Source organism: Oculina patagonica, chromosome 1 (genome assembly GCF_052425735.1).
Source record: "Oculina patagonica isolate OP01 chromosome 1, crgOcupat, whole genome shotgun sequence".
In the NCBI taxonomy this organism is placed as follows: Eukaryota; Metazoa; Cnidaria; class Anthozoa; order Scleractinia; family Oculinidae; genus Oculina; species Oculina patagonica.
In genome coordinates this window covers 403,154-421,403 of record NC_135758.1, presented here as the reverse complement: position 1 = coordinate 421,403, position 18,250 = coordinate 403,154, and the positions used below count along the sequence as shown (strand labels likewise).

The following is an 18,250-nucleotide window of genomic DNA, read 5'->3' as shown; positions in this document are numbered from 1 at the left end:
CCCGCGACACCCTCGTTCCCAGGGTCTACTCCGCTTTGAAGATGGCGGCTCTTTCTGGTTCGTAAAGAGGTATAAAGCGTTGGGAAGCGCAGGCTATTTTCAAAATCATCGACAAATTATTGGATAGTCGCATTTTGGACATTTATTTGAGGGCATTAAAAAAAAGAAGAAGAACGAACGGCAGGAGGATTCGAACCCTCCGCCCGCCCGAAGGTTTATAGCCTGAATTATTATAGGCGTCGAGGGAGTATCATGTGGAAATCAGTGTTATTTTAATCCGAAAAGAAAAACGATAAAAATGAAAAGCTCAGGATTCGAACCCACAAAAGAAAAAAAAAAAAAAAAAAAAAAAAAAAAAAAACCTAGCCGGATTCGAACCACCGGCCTTAGTCCCGAAGATCTGATTTCAAGTCCGACGCCTTACCATTAGGCCACCAGCGCGCGGCGGCCGTGTGACGTCATTTCCGCCACACACCAAGCTCACAAATAAATAAATAAATAAATAAATAAATAAATATATATGACCGTAAACTCCACACGAGATTTCATCCCGCCTGAGCCCTTTGAGGAACAAAATTATACACCCCGCTACGCTCGGCCTTCGGCCTCGCTTCGCGAGGAATTATTCGATTGCTCTGATCATAAACTTACTTGCGTTCCATCATTTTCCTTTTGGGCGCTCCGGTACCTCTCCACCCCTCCCCGTCTCATTTCCCCACTAGTCCCCTAGACAGTTTCCATTTTAGCGTCCAATATGGCGAACGTGGGTAACTAGGGATTATATTTGAAAACTCATCAATATTGCTATGTACATAGAGCTGACAGCTAAGCGTCGTTAGTGGGAAAGAGAATTTATTTCAACGAATAGTAACTACACTTTATTGCGCCGTTTAAACTGTCCTTCAGAAGGCTATTCTTATGCAAATCAGCTCATAATTTATAAAATGTACCGCGAGAGGTTGTGCTCTTAGCAACATCTAACCACATCTGTCTTCACACTGCCTTGAATTTATTGTTCGCAAACACCGACGTCTCTTTGGCGAGGACCTCAAGCTGTGAAGATCAAAACGTACTGGTTGTTCTTTTCACAAGTTCGGCGGTTTGTGATAAACTACACGTTCGAATCTCCAAAAGGTCTGACGCCAGATTTGTTTGGGCTAAACAGACAAAGATATGCTGCTCTGCCTTTACATCAGGATGGCCAGCTAACTAAACAATTATCGCAAGAAAAGTTAATTGCGGCGGCGGCAATGCAGTTTGATTTTTTACCTCAACTGCTTGAACGAAGTCAACTGAACTCGATCACCTTCACATGCGCCTGTCGCAAATTTAAACTTCGATAATGTGAACCTTATCAAATGTGAGATTGAATTAATTGGAGATGGTTTCCTAGAAATATTATGCGTGTGAAACTGCACTGTATTTAACTGTTTACGGATTAAACCAACATGGCTAGCGGTCACCATCGCAGTCGTGATCGGGAGCCCCATCTCAAAGGAAAACTTTCTCGCAAGATTGCTGAACTTACAATGGTCATTCACTTGTTGTTTACAAGGAACCACGAGCGAGAGTTTGAAGTGGAAGCCCTTAAAACTGCATATGAACATGAGATTAGTGTTGTTCTCGAGGAAGCCAAAGGAAAAATTTCGTGGCTGGAAGGGCAGTTAGATGAACTTGAGAAATACCGTGTTTTACTGGACTTGAAAAACACAGAGAGCGAAAAAAATAATCAGCAGATCGCTGATCTTCAAAATAAGGAAGCTGAATTAAAAACACTTTTGGAACAAAAAGATCAGCTCCTAACAGTGGCTCAGAAACAAATTGTGGAACTTAAAGAAAGCCTTATGGATAAGTTAAAATCTGGCGATGAACAGGTTGCAATATTATCAGTGGAGTTAGAAAATGTGAAAAAGGAAAACAGTGAATTGAAAGATAAACTTAAGGGAAAAACAGCTAAAGTGAAGAAGGTTGAAAACCAAATACAAAATCTCCAATCTAAAGTTAAAACTTTGGAAGAGGAGTTAAATGATGCTTTGGATAAAAAACAGAGACTTGAAAACAGCGTCAATGGATTACAAGGTGATTGGCAGGATGAAATTGATAAGCTCAGTCACAGAATTGCAGAATACACAAAACAGCAAAAGGAAGATCAAATCAGAGTTGAAAAACTAGAATGGAAAAACAAACAGTTGTCACAGCACGTCAGGGAGCTAGAAGATGATAAAAGACAGCTTGAACTTAAAATTCAACAATATATTGATGAGAGAAATAAAAAATCGAAGAGATCTCCAAGACCAGTGGCCAAAGGGAGCCCTGAAGTGCCACGGACTACACCTGCTTTTGATGTATGTTGAGTATTGGGTATATTTTTTTTAGTGAAAAAAAGTTAGCGTTGGCCCAAGTGTTCCATACCACAAGAGCCCTTATTTTGGTTTCTACAGTACAGTCAACTCCTGTGGACACCTCGCTATTATTGACCCAAAAGTTGAAGGTCCCAGACTTTCCCTTAATTCTGAACACCAAATTGTGGTCCCAAAGCTGTCCAGCATCCGAGTTGACTGTATAACGGAACTGCAACTATTTCTACCCCCTCCCCCGCCACCTTGTATGAACCCACCAGCTACTGGTGGGTAGAGAGAGGTGTTATTAGAGTGGTGCTTCTATCTTTGACTAAAAATGAAGTTAGTAGATATTCCTACATCTGGATCTTGCACTAAGCCAAGAGGCTTTGTGAGTCTAGTCTAAACTATAGTTTAGTACCTAGAAAGTTTATTTTGTGCAGGTAAGGCTTTGAGGTTTACCGTCAGCACCTAATGCCACTAAATGTTTAACATTTTAGAGAGATGAGGAGCTGGAACGTCTCAGAAGAGAAGTGCAGCGTTATCGTTTGGAGTTGACCAACAGAGAATCAAACTTCAATAGAATGTTTACTGATCATCAGCCAGTTGTAGTTGAAGGAAAAGGAAGGAAGCCCTCATCTGGTCTGGTACCTGATAATGTGAGTACTCCCCCCCCCTCCATGCGGAGTAGTCAAGGATTAAATAAAAAGAGTAGGTGTAAATTAAGCTGTAAGACACCCTCCCCCCCCCCCAAAAAAAAAAAAAACCTGCTGGACATACAAAAAACTTTATTTTCGAAATCAACCTTTGAACACCAAAAATAATATTACTGACTTTAAAATCTGCTGTCAAAAATTTGTAACCCCAAAAGGATCAAAATCATCCATGTAATGCTAGCTATCTTTGTTGTTCTTAAACCCAAGGCTGTGGTTTTGTTGGGGTATCAGGGGGGCAACTGACGCTTCAGGTTTATGCTACCAGTGTTACGCATATCATAGTCTTTGTATAATTTTGGATCAAGAATCACACCTTAAATTTGGAGCTGACAACTACATTGGAACCGAAGTCGCCAGCCGGCGACTAAAATTGAGAAGAAGGATTATAAAAGCGTGAGCTTAATTTAGCGACTAAAATTTTTCACTGGCAACCAAACTTGAGCAGTTGGCCATGATGGAAAAAATAAACTTGGAGGGTTACATGCAAGAATTATTAATAATTCACAGTTTATATTTCTCTGTTTTAGTCCTTCCCAAACCTCAGTGGTGTGCATGGAAGGAAAAGAAGTGGACTCCATTCACAGTTACCAGCTCTTGGGGAACAACGGGTACATAGTAATCCACAACATCAATTTCATGGCCTTTGATGCAACATAGAAGCAACAGTGACGGTCACTTAGTGTATCTACATACTTGTAAACGGATTGTATTTAAGATATTTTAGATTACGGTATACAGCCAATGATGTCATTGGTGCAAGTTTGTGCTTTTCAGGAAAACAATTTGTCATGGAGTTTCATTTGGTTTATTTATTAGTCAAGAATAAATTTATTATATTTAGCTTTTATGGTTTATTTAATAGAATCAAAGTAACAAAAGAACACCACAGTACATGGCTTTAGAGTATTAGGTATCATAAAACTCAATATATTCTCCTAGTGTGTGTGTTATTTTTGTTATAAGTTAATTTATCCTAGTGCAAATTCCAAGCAACTTTGCACACAAGATATCTGTATTTTTCAAAAATGACACTTTCTTATGTATTCAGAGATCATTGATTTCATTGTATTATCAAATATGCATTACTTTTATAGATTAGCTACATGTATTAGGACGATAACGGATATCAAAAAAGATGAAATATATCAAACAATGCTGAATAAAAAACGGAGAATTTAATTACACAAACAGTACATCAGTAGTAGAATATTACAGTATGTAATGATTTAAAAAAAAATAAAGGTTAGGTATTCCCTGATGAGGGTTTTAATTAAACTTAAATCTTGGAATTGACATTTTCATGACCTTTAGTTTATGGTTCCAGTTGTTCAGAAGATAGATAGCTCTATCCGTTCATGAATAACTAAGTTTTTAATAACTAAGCCACCTATGCTATTTGCTGGATAGAAGGTTATTGGGAGATGGTGTTATCCCTCTTTTGGTCACCCTGGTAGTTGGTTAGAAGAATTATAAAAACCAAATACTTTTTACACATGTTGATAGTTTTGTTACATCACTGAAAATGTTTTTGCTCAGCAACAAGCTTGGGAGCAAGCTTTTGTTTGGGTCATGCATAGGGACAAAGCTGTGAGCCCAGGGGGGGTACTCCGGCTTGTAAATGACGGGGATGATTGAAGGATTTTTTTGGGTTTGAAATTTTCGATTCTGGGATTTTTTTGGGTTGGAAAATTTGGCAAGTATTTTTTTGGGGGTGATGTGATTTAAATAGGGATTTTTTTGGGTATTGAAAACGAACTAAAGTACCTTGGCGTATTATATGATATGATAGCTTATGATGAATGAAAAACATGAGCGTTCAGTTTTTAATGATTTTCTTTGTTTTATATTATTGCTCCTCCTGGCAATTCCCGGGTAATGTGACAAGGGATCTTTTTGGGGGTTATTTTTGGTCAAGGGATTTTTTTGGGTAATGTCGGAAGACTTTTTTGGGTCCTGAGTTTTGCCTCCATTCGATCATCCCCGTCATTTACAAGCCGGAGTACCCCCCTAGGGCTGTGAGCCAAACCAAACACAAGCCTGCTTGTGAGCCTACTCACCAAATGACATGAACAACAAAGTAAGCTGTTGGTATTGTAGGCTCTATTATCAACTGCTGTTTAGGAAAATGAGTCTGTGCTCCTGTCCTGAAGGCAGTGACAAGGACCATATACATTAGGAGAACGGCAGAAATCAAGCTGTTAAGGTCGCGGGGGATACCTACAGCATGAATAAATTCATGAAGGGAAATTTTGCTTGACCTGCATCTTTTAAATCGCTTATTTCTCAGCTGTTATGGGTGCGATTAAGCTCAAATTTTACAGAGACAAAGAAATGATGAAAGATTGTGAATGTCATCTTTTATTTGGTAGATTGCATTTATAGGCGATGTTATAGCCTCGTTAGTGCCAAATTGGGAAAAACATGATTTTGTGGCAGAGTTTGCGGAACGAGTAGGAGACAGCACACTGTGATCTTGTCAAAAACTAATCAGTCAAGACCTCTAGAGTGTCATAACAGAAGCGGATTTTTTAATTTAAAGTTTGCCAGCAAGTTATGGCGGTTAAAGTGCGCAAATTTGAATTTAATGTCGTCTACCTCTTTCTAAAAGCGCTCTTTTAAAATTTCTGTTATGACACACTACAGTATTCTTAGTTTATCTATCTGCAGTGGCAAGTCATAAAGTTCTGTATCCGTGCTGTATTCTCTGCCACAAAATTGTCAGAAAAGTCCAAACTTTGAGATTTCCGAAGGTGTCCCGACCTAAATACGATCATTTTGCCAAGGAGAGATGTAATTATGGTAATTATATTCCACGCTTTTATGGTGAGAACAATGCGTTTTTAAAAAGGACACGATTGTTTATGCCGAATATTTTTGTGATTACTCTGAGTTGCAGAAATATTCAAATTTAAATGAAAATAAGCTCAAAGAATTCCTACAATCTATATGAACGTATATCGCTAAGTGTTGTTTTAAATTGGTTAAAATATCAAAGAAACAGGGATTTTGTACAAATCACGCGCACGCGCTCATATTTTTGTCCGGTCATAAATATCTCGTAAAGTTGTCGATGTCAGTCGTTGTACTTCGTGCATACGCTTTAAATAAATGCATAATGATGAGCCTAAGGTGTCCCCTGCGACCTTAACACAGGCCTAAAATTCAGGTTAGCAGGTTCTCAGAATGGGAGACCAAAAAGCAAATTCTTCCACAGTGAATTGCTGAAAAAGTGCAATACAAATTGAAGAGAACTTTGTTGTTGATCAACCACCAAGAGACTCTTCAATCCAGTACAGTTCAAAGCTATTTATTTAATGCAAAACCAATAAATATATGGGAAATATTTTTATGTCTAACTTTTCTTGTCATCTGTCAGTACTTCTTCTATTGACCTGTTTAAATTTGCTAATGTCAAAATCTGCCTTTTGCAAGCCTGAAAATAGTTTTCTCTTCTCCAGGGTGTCTGCACAACTAAAGGAGAAAAAAATTGTAACAATGTTATAAGAGCATTTTAAAAATATGAACTACAAGGAAGTAAAAGAAAAACACATGATGCAAATCACCTTCCAATATTTTCTTGAACTTCGTCAATGTCCTGTTGCATTGAATTTATTTCCTGAAGGTAAAAAAATATCATCATCGTCATCATCATCATCATTATTACTATTATTACAATGAAATGAAAGTAAAATATGAAAACACATCAAAAATTGTCAAAGATCTGACAGCCACCCAGGCTAATTTAGATTTCTATACATTTGTTGTTGCACCAGTTAGATCTCCCGCACTGCCATCTACATATTACTCAATGGATACAGTTACTTAGGAAAAGGCAGCACTTCCCACTCTTCACCACTCTTTAATAGTTAAGTACGTAACAGAAGAGGGGTGAGCTAATTAAGGCAGGAACTTTCCGTGACTAACAAAGACCCATTTCTTGGTATTCTATTTACCTCTTGTAAGATCTGTTCTCTTTCTTCCAGTTCAGCGATGTCATCTTCACATTTACTGTCAGTCACTTCACCATCCTGTGGCATAACACAAAATGAAACACATCAAGTTTTAAACACCAAACTATTTATATTTAGTTACGGTACTCATATTCAAGTTCCAGGGATTAAAATGGCATTATTGTCATTTCACATATTAGAAATTTAAGCTAGTCAGTCACATTTTTCAGAAGCTGATGAGTTGACATTTGGAGAGACTTGTAGCTCCATGTCTCCCCACAAGATTGGTTGCCTGGAAACTGCGCTCAAAATTGTGCATGTCTTCTCCAGGTCCAAGCACTTGATCTGAATGCATCTGACAAACCATTCTAAGCTCATACTCCCCACCCCCACCCCCTATCATTCTAGCCTCCAAAATTGAACCCAAATGCAAAAATCATCAATTCATTTCTTTCAGAGTATGTTCTGAGAATTTGCCAGTTCATCAAGTTACTGTAACCGTTACCTGTCTTCCATTACAAGTTATTAACTGGGCCAGATTGTCTACAGTGCATAGGCAATACACTGTCTCAGTCTGGGCATGTAATGATGTAATGATGCCATAATTAGGGAAATTCTGGTGCACTACTGCAGCTGGTTTTTGCTCACACAAACCTTCTGTTTTTTTGCGATTGGCATGACTTGCGTGACTCGTGGCCACCCTTTCCAAAGGTCTTTCAAGGTGGGCACACACCAGAGGACCAGTATGAACTACCCATTTTCATCAAAAAATCTAGTCGCTGCGACCAAATTTTAGTCCCTGTAACTAGTCCCACGAATTTACACTGGTTTGAAATCATGGGACTAGTCACATGAAATTTTGCTTGTCCCATTGTGTTGTCGAGAATTGACGTTACGCAATAGAGGTGTTTTTTTTTTTTTTTTTTTTTGTATTTTATTTTTTTTTTTTAGAAATTACAATGACAATAATACATACAAGAACCTAATGACAATGCTACAGACACAAACGAATTACAATATTAAACAAGCCTTGCACAACGTGACTTAATCTTAGTACAAATTTAAAGGACCAAATAAAAACAAAAACAAAAACAAACAAACTGCCTCCGACAGCGGGTACAGATACAGGTAATTTTTGGTTAATTTACTACAATAAGAATAAGAAAAAGAAAGGGTGACAATTAAAAAGGATTTAATTAGACATTAAACCTAAGGTGATAATAGAGGGAGCAGAGGCTCCCACTTCGTATAATGGTAATTTAGATTATTGTTCTCTCTCGCAATGAAACGTTCCAGTTTGTAAGTATTCTTAATACGTTCTAATAAAAGTCTTGGTGATAAAAATTTGTCATTTAATTTGAAAAGATACAGGAGATATTTGCCTTCAAGAATGATATAGTTCATCAAAGAACTGTGAGTTTCTTTATTACTTATTCCAAATAAAACATCTGTGATCTCGAAGTCCTTAGAGACTTTTAATTGATCTCTAAACAAGTTCACAACTTCATTCCAGAACATCCTAACTCGTGGACAATAGAAAAAGAAGTGTTCTATAGTTTCTATGTTCCCTTTACATAGGTAACATAATGGGGAGTCGACTATTTTGAATTTATGAAGCGACTTGTTTGTGTAGAGAATCCTATTTAATATTTTGTACTGAAATTCGCGTAGTTTTGTACTCAAGGTTACTTGGAATGGTAAAAGGAATATGTCTTTCCAGTTTAATTGAAAAGACTCGGTATTAAAAAGATCTTCGTATTTCTTTATGGCAGCGGGCGCACGTACAATTTTAGAGATCAGGCTGCTATACAAAGATTTTGATTGCAATTTTTCTACTTCGTTTTCTTCGTTGTTAATTTTGATATGAAAAGTGGAGAGATTTAGTGGATGTGTGTGAAAAGGTATAAGACCTCTGTATGCGTATAAAGTATTTCGCCAATGTAATGGAAGAGCCTTGTATATACTGAACAGTAAGAAAGTGTCTATGGGTGAAAGAGCCGATCGCAAAGGTTCTTTTTTAAACACAAGCTCCCCCGCACAGTCGTAGAGCTCGCCAACTTTATATAAACCATGTTCACGTATTTTGGCGCTGAAGACAGATTTACCTTCAATACAGATGTACTTGTTGTTCCATATTACTTCATTAGAAATTTCTTCCAGTGTAGAGGGATCTGTTTTATTCATAGAAGACCATAGGATTAGACATTCCTTATAGAAGATCGGAGTAACTACCGATAGCCTTTCAAAGTCAAAATTGCAATGAAATAGGAATTTGCCTCCCACCCTTTTAAGATACGTATCTAAAAAAAATTTCCAGCCTGCGGTGTACGGATCTAAATATCTTTTTATACATATTATTCTCTGTGCAGAGATCATTGACCCGATATCAGGCATGTTTAGACCTCCTTTCTCAACTGGATTAATAAGCGCCATTCGTTTTATTTTATCTTTACCTTTCCATACGAACGAGTAGATGAGCGAATTTAGTCTTTTAATGAAATCTTTTTTACAAGAAACCAAAGCTGCGCGGTATAGGATTTTTGGAATAACGAACGATTTGATTACTTGTATTCTGCCGACAATTGTGAGGCCTCTCCAACTCCAACCTTGCAGAAATTCTTTGACACTTTTTTCAATTGACTCGAAGTTTCTTTTATCAAACAATAGGTGGTCGTTAGTAAAACAGACACCGAGAATCTTAACAACGTCTTTAATCTCTTCCACACCGAAATCCTGGGGGTGTAACACCATATTACCTAGTGGAAGGATTTCAGTTTTTTCGTGGTTCATTTTTAAACCAGCGTATCTGCCGAAAAGCTTGACAGTGTTCATGAGAACAAAGAAAGAGGCTCTGTCACGAACAAACGATATCATATCGTCCGCAAAAATTGTTAGTTTTAATTCGTTTCCATCGACGGATATACCCTTTATCTGTTTATTATTGCGGATGTTGACTGCCAAGGTCTCAAGAGCGATAATAAAAAGAAATGGGGAAAGTGGGTCTCCCTGGCGAACACCCCGCATGAGTTGAAAGGAGGAAGTGGCAAAACCGTTATTGATTACACAACTTGATGTGTTACTATAAAATGTTTTTATCCAGGCAATAAAAGATTTTCCGAAGCCAAAAGTTTCTAAAGATTTTAAAAGAAAGTCCCAATTAAGCGAATCAAAAGCTTTTTCAAAGTCTATAGCAGTCAGAATACCTCTGTAGCTTTTTAGTTTTGTGAAATCAATAACATCATTGATAGTACGGACTGCATTGAAAATAGTCCGACCCTTGACGAATGCGTTTTGATCATAGTGAATAATGTGGGGGAGGACTTTCTCCAGTCTTTTAGAGATCGCCTTTGAGCCGATCTTGACGTCGACGTTCACTAAGGAGATTGGCCTCCAGTTCTTAATCAGCCTCCTATCTCGGTTTTTCTTCTCAATAAGAGTGATTACAGCTTCTTTCTGAGTTGTAGAGAGTTCACCATGACGGTAGGAAAAGTTTAGGGAATCCACCAAGTTCCGCCCGATTTCAGGCCAAAACACTTTATAAAATTCCACAGACAAACCATCGTTTCCTGGCGTTAGAGGTGTGGCGTTAATTAGAGTTTATTTGAATGATTGTAAAGTAAGTATCGTATGACTGGGAATTTTGTGACACGAGGTTAGAGAAGGAGAATATAGCCAAGTTGAACTTTGAGTATGTGTGAATAAGTTAGGGTCAGTTTAAATTCGTTATAGAGAATTCGCAACACAAGTGGCACCTCCGACGGGACAGTTATTAGTGAGAGCGCTCGAACAAGAGCAAGAATCCGAAAAGTAACGATGACGGAGAAACAGATAGCGGATTTGGATGGCAAAATCAAAGTGCTTCACTTTAAGCTAAACAAGACAAATGATATTATCGCTAAACGGGACCGACAGGCCCTAGACCGCCACCAAACAGCAATTTCTGGTATAGTCAGTGCCGTGGACACGTTGAAGAATACGATCAAGGAAAAAAAATTCGCCAAAGGAGAAGAAGAAGAAGAAATCGCAACTTGGAGCCAAGGAATCGAAGAACACCTCGAAAAAGCGGACCACGCGACGAGAAGGTTACAAAAGGCAATCAAAGCTATTGACATCGAGGAGGAAGAAGAACAAGCGGTTGAGAAGCACAAACAGAACATGGTATTTGAGAGGGAGCTATTGGAGCAGAAAGAAAAGTACGAGAAGAACCGCGAAGAGCAGAGGGCCGCCGCACAAACGGCCGAACACCACTCTTCAGCAGCCAAACTTCCCAAATTGACAATAACCAAATTCAACGGAAAGATAGAAGAGTGGCTGCCCTTCTGGGGAAAATTTACATCAGAAATAGATTCGACCAGCCTGGCGCCCCTAACTAAATTTGGATATTTGAAGGAGCTGCTGGAAAAGCACGTGAGAGCCGATATTGACGGGCTCCCATACACCGAGGAAGGCTACAACAACGCAAAAGCCATTCTCGTAGCGGAGTATGGCCAGCCGACGGAAATCGTTAACGCTTATGTAAAAAACATAATGGAACTGCCGGTTATTATCGGAACAAATCCAAGAAAGGTCAAAGAATTCTACAAACAGCTTCGATTCAATGTACAAAGCTTGGACACGCTTGGACGGCTCGCGGATGTCAAGGGCAATGTGAGATCTACATTGGATAAGCTCAAAGGCATCAAAGCCGATCTGATGCGTGGAAATGAAGGCTGGAAGGACTGGGGGTTTAAAGATCTACTGACAGAACTAAAGAAGTGGACTGACATCAATCCTGTGGAAGAGAGTGTTGCAGAAAAGAGCCAAGGTCCAGGAAAAGGAGATTCACTTCTATTCCCACCATCGCGGGGCTCGCGTGTTTTCAAAACACAGTTCAAGTATCCTCAGCAGGGGCCGCGTGGCGGAAACCAGTGTGTTTATTGTGAAGATACCGAGCACAGATCAATCGATTGCACGGAGGTCGCTGGAGTGGATGAAAGGCGCCAAATATTGTACGAGAAAAGACTATGCTTAAATTGTACCGGCGCAAGACATGGAGCGGATGAGTGCAACAGTAAATTAAGATGTCAGATATGCAATCGGAAACATCACACGTCTCTCTGTCAAGAAAACACTGCCGACGCACTCCTTGTCGCCACAGGAATTCCAACGACTCATGTGACATATCCAGTTGTTATCGTCGAAGTCCAAGGAATTAAATGCAGAGCTTTGCTAGACACAGGTGCGGGAAGTTCCTATGCATCTGCCGCGCTTTTAGATCGTATATCAAGTGGTAAGCGAAAGAAAGAAGTCCGGAAGATAGAAATGTTGCTGGGAACATCAACAAGAGAAGTAGAGCTGGCGACGATTGACATTTCTGACATAAATAGAAAGTTTTCAATGCCCGTGGAAGTTACGAAAGTAGATAAAGGAGAGCTGCTTTTCCTTGACAACCCGAAGTATCAAGAAATGGTTGCAAAATATTCGCACCTGTCGGGAGTCGTAATGAACGATCTGGACACTAAGTGTCGCCTACCAGTGCACCTAATACTTGGAGCTGGTGAATACGCTAAACTAAAAACGGAAAATGCACCGAAAATCGGCGAGCCTGGTCAGCCGATTGCTGAATTGACGAAATTCGGCTGGATCATCATGTCGCCAGGAAAAGAGCCTCTAGACCTAGCAAACGTGTTGTTGACGCAAACATCTCACGTGGATTACGAGGAACTCTGTCGCCTTGATGTACTTGGCCTGACTGACACGCCCCCGAACGACCAAAGAAGCGTGTACGCTGAATTTAAAAAGCAGCTTGTGCGAGATAAGGAGGGCTGGTATGAAACTGGTCTGCCCTGGCGAGGAGATCATCCTGTGCTACCAAACAACAAAGAGGGAAGTCTTCGCCGACTCAACAGTCTAAACAAACGGCTCGAGCGCCAGAACCTGACAAGTGAATACGAGGAGATTATTGAAGATCAGAAGAAAGTGGGCGTTGTCGAGAGAGCAGATGAGCCGTGCGTGGGTAGACGAGAATTCTACATACCGCACAAACCGGTTGTGCGAGCCACCGCAGAATCGACGAAGTTACGAGTTGTGTATGACGCCTCTGCAAGAGCCTTTGATGGCGCTCCATCACTCAACGATTGTTTACACGCGGGTCCGCCCCTGCAAAACAAACTTTGGAGCGTACTGGTTAGAGGAAGGTTCAATCCGATAGCCATTAATGGCGACTTGCAGAAGGCGTTTCTGCAAGTGCGAGTAAGAGAAACCGACCGAGATGCAATGAGATTTCACTGGCGTCGAGATGAACACTCTCCCTTAGAGACTCTGAGATTTACCAGGGCCCTTTTCGGACTTGCGTCATCTCCCTTTCTGCTAGGGGGAGTCATCGAAGCACATCTCAACAACTGGGAGGAGAAGGAACCGGAAATAGTGGCAAAAATTCGAAAAGAGCTGTACGTAGATGACCTAATTTCTGGTTCAACCACAGTCCACAAAACCCGAGAGCTCAAAGATAAAGCTTCAGATATCTTTAAAGATGCCTGCTTCCACCTTCATAAGTGGCATTCTAACGTCCCCGAGCTCGAATCAGCTCAGTCTCCGAAGCAAGAAGGAGAACCAACCTACGCAAAGCAGCAGCTGGGTGTGTCACAAGGAGAATTTTCAAGTGTGCTTGGCCTCCCATGGAACAAGGAACACGATTTACTGAGTATCACCGTCCCATCTGAAAAGGCGATGCTAACCAAGAGAGGTATTTTAGCTAAGTTGGCTAAAATATACGATCCACTAGGACTTGTCTCACCAGAGACACTTAGCGGCAAACTCATCTATCGTGCAGCTTGTGACACAAAGAGGGCGTGGGACGCCGAATTACCACGCGACCTAGCCAAGGCATGGATCAAGTGGGAGAGCGGATTACCTCAAAGGTTTGATGTGCCAAGATCGCTGGCTGTTCACCGAGAGGATATAGAGAGCATAGAGCTACATTCATTTGGAGACGCAAGCGCGAATGGAGTCGCAGCTTGCGTTTATGGGGTCGTCCGACAAGCATCCGGGACAAACCAAGGCCTAGTCGCAGCCAGATCGAGGTTGGCCAAACAAGGACTGACAATCCCGCGGCTAGAACTAGTTGCTGGCCACATGGCCGTGAATCTTGTGGCCAATGTCAGAAATGCTCTGGATGGGCTTCCTATAAGCAGCACACATTGTTGGTTAGACAGCTCAGTAGCCTTGTACTGGATCCGGGGCCAAGGAGAGTACAAGCAGTTCGTTGCAAACCGTGTGGAAAAGATTAACAGCCACGAGGGAGTGACCTGGCGCTATGTTCCCACAGAAGACAACCCTGCTGATCTTGGAAGTCGCGGAGGGCACGTAAATGGATCTCATCTGTGGTGGGATGGTCCCGTGTGGCTCGCGACCCCGGAACATTGGCCAGCGGATGTACTCAACCAACTGACGAAAGAAAGTCAAGTCGAAGCTAAACTCGTACAAAAGGTGCTAGCAGTCGCAGTTGATGACAAAGATGAGATAAAAGAAGTACTGCACAAGTTTCAGTTACAGAAAGCCATACGTATCTGCGCGTGGATGAGGAGATTTGCGCACAACTGTCTCCATAGCCGAAGAGCATCTCGCATTGTGGGACCACTGACCACTGAAGAAACAGACCGCCAGAGACTGTTTTGGGAGAGACAGGCTCAACAAAGTTGTGACATTGAGAGAGATCGCGTGGCGCTGAATTTACAACCCAATCAGGAGGGGTTACTGGAGTGTCGAGGCCGAGTACAAGGAGAGTACCCAATTTATTTGCTATACGACAGCACGCTTAGTCTCCGACTTACAGAAGAAGCACACAGGCAAACTCTTCATGGAGGAGTGGGGTTAACTATGGCCAAGGTGCGCAGTCGGTACTGGATCCCAAGGCTGAGACAACTGGTGAGGAAAGTACGAGGGGTTTGCCACGGATGCAAACGATTTCAAGCCTTGGCGTACGCAGCTCCTCCCCCCGGAAATTTGCCGACCACCCGGACTCATGGGTCCACCCCGTATCAAGTAATTGGAGTGGACTACGCTGGACCCATACGATATCGAGTTTCCAAGCAACGAGAAGGGAAGGCATATGTCCTCTTATATGCATGCAGTCTCACCCGAGGGATTTACTTAGATCTCCTTCCGAATCTGGAAACGGCAGGGTGCCTGAGAAGCCTGAAGAAGTTCATCGCACACCGAGGGAGACCAGAGCGTATCTATTCAGACAATGGCCGAACTTTCGTTGGTGCTGCAGAGTGGATGAAAACTGTCATGAAGGACGAACGACTGCAGACCTACCTCTCCACCAATCAGATCAAATGGCAGTTCAACCTAAGCCGTGCCCCGTGGTGGGGAGGCCAGTTCGAAAGATTGATCGGCATTGTCAAGACAGCCCTACACAAGACGATCGGAAATGGAATGTTACGCTGGAAAGAGCTACAGGAGGTGCTTTTGGATGTAGAGATCAACCTTAACAACCGGCCGTTAAGCTACGTCGAAGATGATGTGCAGTTGCCTCTCCTGACGCCAAATTCTATGCTGTTCCTAAACAGTAACGTGCTCCCAGAGTTACAGCCGTATCACAACGAGACCGCTGACCTGAAAAAGCGAGCGAAACACCTGCTGAAATGTAAGGAAGCAATGTGGCGCCGTTGGTCCCAGGAGTACTTGCGCAGCCTTCGCGAGAGACATCGCGCACAGGCAGGGACTGGGGGAGACAAACCTTCCGTTGGTGACGTAGTTATCATCAAATCAGAAGACAAGAATCGAGGGAAGTGGCCGCTTGCCATCGTGGAGAGTTTAATCGTGGGTAATGATGGAGTTGTCAGAGGAGCGAGATTGCGCACGGGCAAGTCTTGTGTTGAGCGAGCTGTCCAACACTTGTATCCCCTGGAACTTTCGTGTGACGGGCAGTTACCTGCACCCGTGAGGATGAACCCAGAGGTTGCTCCATTCCGCCCAAGACGGGACGCCGCTGTCGCAGCGCGTCTCCGTTTAGAGGAGATTGCCCGAGATGAAGAATAAACAGTGCAAATGGACATTGTGAACAGTTTACATTGAAACTAAGGATCAGAACTATAGACTGAGACATTGTTTTGTTTACTTGGAAGATAATTACCGTTTGATTATATTAGATCAGAATCATTTGAGAGACATATATCTCCTCCGGAGACATATGGGGGGAGTGGTGTCGAGAATTGACGTTACGCAATAGAGGTGTGGCGTTAATTAGAGTTTATTTGAATGATTGTAAAGTAAGTATCGTATGACTGGGAATTTTGTGACACGAGGTTAGAGAAGGAGAATATAGCCAAGTTGAACTTTGAGTATGTGTGAATAAGTTAGGGTCAGTTTAAATTCGTTATAGAGAATTCGCAACAGTGTGTGCGACTAGTCCCTGTGACCAAAATAAAAAAACAACCAATCAAAAACCAAAGCGGTCTGTTCCTGCAACTAGTTCCTTCGTCTAAACACTACAGGGCATCTGTCCCTGCGACTAGTCGGTGCCTTTCGTGTGTGCTGTGTGTAGTATGTACATGTGCTACTAGTTGCTGCAGCTAGTCCCTGTGACTAGTTCCCTCGTCTGTGCCGACCTTTTTACTATACTGTGCTGCGCCGTGCGTTTCATGCAAAAAAAAAAAAACAGGTCAAGCTTTCAGGCCCCGTTCTAAGCTCTGTGGGCTTCTTGTTCTAAAAAGAAATTTAGTGGCAGCTTTGTATGTGCACTGATGAAAATAGTAAGCTGACTTCACCTGTTGTTGCGGATGTCTGCAATGCTGCCTTATATTCATTAACACTCTGTCCCTTATCTGTTTTCGCTTTGTTTGGTAAGCTTCATACAACAACTTCACATCTCGATGGTCTCTGCAACATGCGGATATATGAAACAACGACCGTAAATATGTCTTCTATTATTCGAAAACCACAGTTTTAAAACTTACCGATACTTTCTAGGAAAGAGTTCTTTGAATTCATCCATTGTGTAGGTGTTATGAACTTGGTTATTGATCAGAGCATCGGTTAAAAGTTCCCTGCACTCGCGCTCACTTTCATCAATGGCCGCCATTTTTACCCGCCAAAACAATAACACCCCACCCTCCCAGGGAGGTTCTGTTTCGTAAAGAAACGTAACACCATCCCCTTGGATCGTCACGCAATTAATACTGGGGAGAAGCGATGCGTGACGACCAAAACAACTTCTGCTGAGGATAACATTACCCCCACAAGAACAGCATGACGGAGACTCTGTTGAAGTCTATCACTCTATTTCTTTAGACTGACTTATATGAAGTGGGAAACAAATTAAAAAATACAAAAATACTGACAGTGTGCATTCTCATCCCAGTTGTCTCGGTCTCTCTTTTCTCAACAGTTCTTGCACTGACGGGCAAGCATTTAATGGTTTTGTTGATGTATTTGGCCTTGGAGTTATAAACGTAGTGGGTGGTGACGATGAGAAAACGAGGCTGGGGAGGGGGCAAGCCCCTCCCCTCGCTCTTATTTAGCCTCACCTTTTCTTTCTTGACTCCCCAAGCGAATGTTATGAAGCTCAAAATGATTTGGAGTATCTTGATAGCCATGATTTGAAGCATGCTTTTGGGTTTTTTTAGACTACGAGCAGTCCCTATTTTTTCGCGGAGTCCGTCAAGCTTGAAGCGAAAAATTTTTCGAAGAGCTCGAGACGTTCTCCTTTAAATAACGTAACGTTATTTAAAGGAATAATGAACGTCGTAGTATCGATGTTTATTAAAGACAAAGACATCACATCACACCAATTGTTGTTAATAAAACAAGATCGTGTGCTTGTAAATCGAAGTACTTGCTTCTTTGCCTTATAGTGAAAAAAAATTATGCGCGGGGGGAGGAGGCAGAGAAGCATCGCCCCGCCTCCTTCCCCGCGCGTAAATTTTTTTCGCTATAAGCTCGATGAACTCTTCGAAAAAAAATTTGCTTCAAGCTCGACGGACTCTGCGAAAAAATAGGGACTGCTCAAAGTCTAGTTTTTTTTCCTATACTTTTAGTTTTCTATTTACTATTGATTATTACGTCTTCTTTTTCAGTTTCTTATGTTTATGGTAAGAAAACAAATAAGCAGGGGAGGGGTGAGGGTAATCAAAGAAAAACAATGAATGAAACCATGGTTTAAAAACCCCAAACTTATAATGTATTAAATTCAGTCTGGTATTGGGTCTTGATCAATCATAGCAATTTATAGTATTTGACAGTCTGGTAGATGTGAAAGGTT

At 41.4% G+C, this 18,250-nt stretch overlaps 3 protein-coding genes across 3 annotated transcripts; 2 read left to right on the top strand and 1 right to left on the bottom strand.

Moving 5' to 3' along the window:
* The first annotated feature begins 740 nt into the window (after nucleotides 1-740).
* On the top strand, nucleotides 741-5,672 carry LOC144651576 (uncharacterized). Its single transcript, XM_078511529.1, has 3 exons — nucleotides 741-2,345; nucleotides 2,840-2,998; nucleotides 3,583-5,672. Exons 1-3 carry the CDS (start codon nucleotides 1,449-1,451, stop codon nucleotides 3,700-3,702), a joined length of 1,176 nt encoding a protein of 391 aa, XP_078367655.1. The 5' UTR covers nucleotides 741-1,448; the 3' UTR covers nucleotides 3,703-5,672.
* A 50-nt stretch (nucleotides 5,673-5,722) lies between these two features.
* Nucleotides 5,723-17,103, bottom strand: LOC144651588 (uncharacterized). The gene is made up of 5 exons (XM_078511537.1): nucleotides 16,947-17,103; nucleotides 16,758-16,869; nucleotides 7,009-7,083; nucleotides 6,619-6,671; nucleotides 5,723-6,526 (listed from the first exon to the last, which is right to left on the bottom strand). Exons 1-5 carry the CDS (start codon nucleotides 17,069-17,071, stop codon nucleotides 6,421-6,423), a joined length of 471 nt encoding a protein of 156 aa, XP_078367663.1. The 5' UTR covers nucleotides 17,072-17,103; the 3' UTR covers nucleotides 5,723-6,420.
* Nucleotides 10,639-16,379, top strand: LOC144651562 (uncharacterized). The gene has a single exon (XM_078511526.1). It carries the CDS (start codon nucleotides 10,819-10,821, stop codon nucleotides 16,027-16,029), a length of 5,211 nt encoding a protein of 1,736 aa, XP_078367652.1. The 5' UTR covers nucleotides 10,639-10,818; the 3' UTR covers nucleotides 16,030-16,379.
* Nucleotides 17,104-18,250: the final 1,147 nt, after the last annotated feature.

What these genes read in the sequence shown, in the direction of transcription:
- LOC144651576 (XM_078511529.1), top strand. Translation starts at nt 1,449, where the DNA reads ATGGCTAGCGGTCACCATCGCAGTCGTGATCGGGAGCCCCATCTCAAA. An exon ending in GGACTACACCTGCTTTTGAT is followed by an intron (nt 2,346 to 2,839) that starts GTATGTTGAGTA and finishes TTAACATTTTAG; the next exon opens with AGAGATGAGGAGCTGGAACG. An exon ending in CTGGTCTGGTACCTGATAAT is followed by an intron (nt 2,999 to 3,582) that starts GTGAGTACTCCC and finishes TCTCTGTTTTAG; the next exon opens with TCCTTCCCAAACCTCAGTGG.
- LOC144651562 (XM_078511526.1), top strand. Translation starts at nt 10,819, where the DNA reads ATGACGGAGAAACAGATAGCGGATTTGGATGGCAAAATCAAAGTGCTT.
- LOC144651588 (XM_078511537.1), bottom strand. Translation starts at nt 17,071, where the DNA reads ATGGCGGCCATTGATGAAAGTGAGCGCGAGTGCAGGGAACTTTTAACC. An exon ending in CTCTTTCCTAGAAAGTATCG is followed by an intron (nt 16,870 to 16,946) that starts GTAAGTTTTAAA and finishes CGCATGTTGCAG; the next exon opens with AGACCATCGAGATGTGAAGT. An exon ending in GTTCAAGAAAATATTGGAAG is followed by an intron (nt 6,527 to 6,618) that starts GTGATTTGCATC and finishes TTTCTCCTTTAG; the next exon opens with TTGTGCAGACACCCTGGAGA.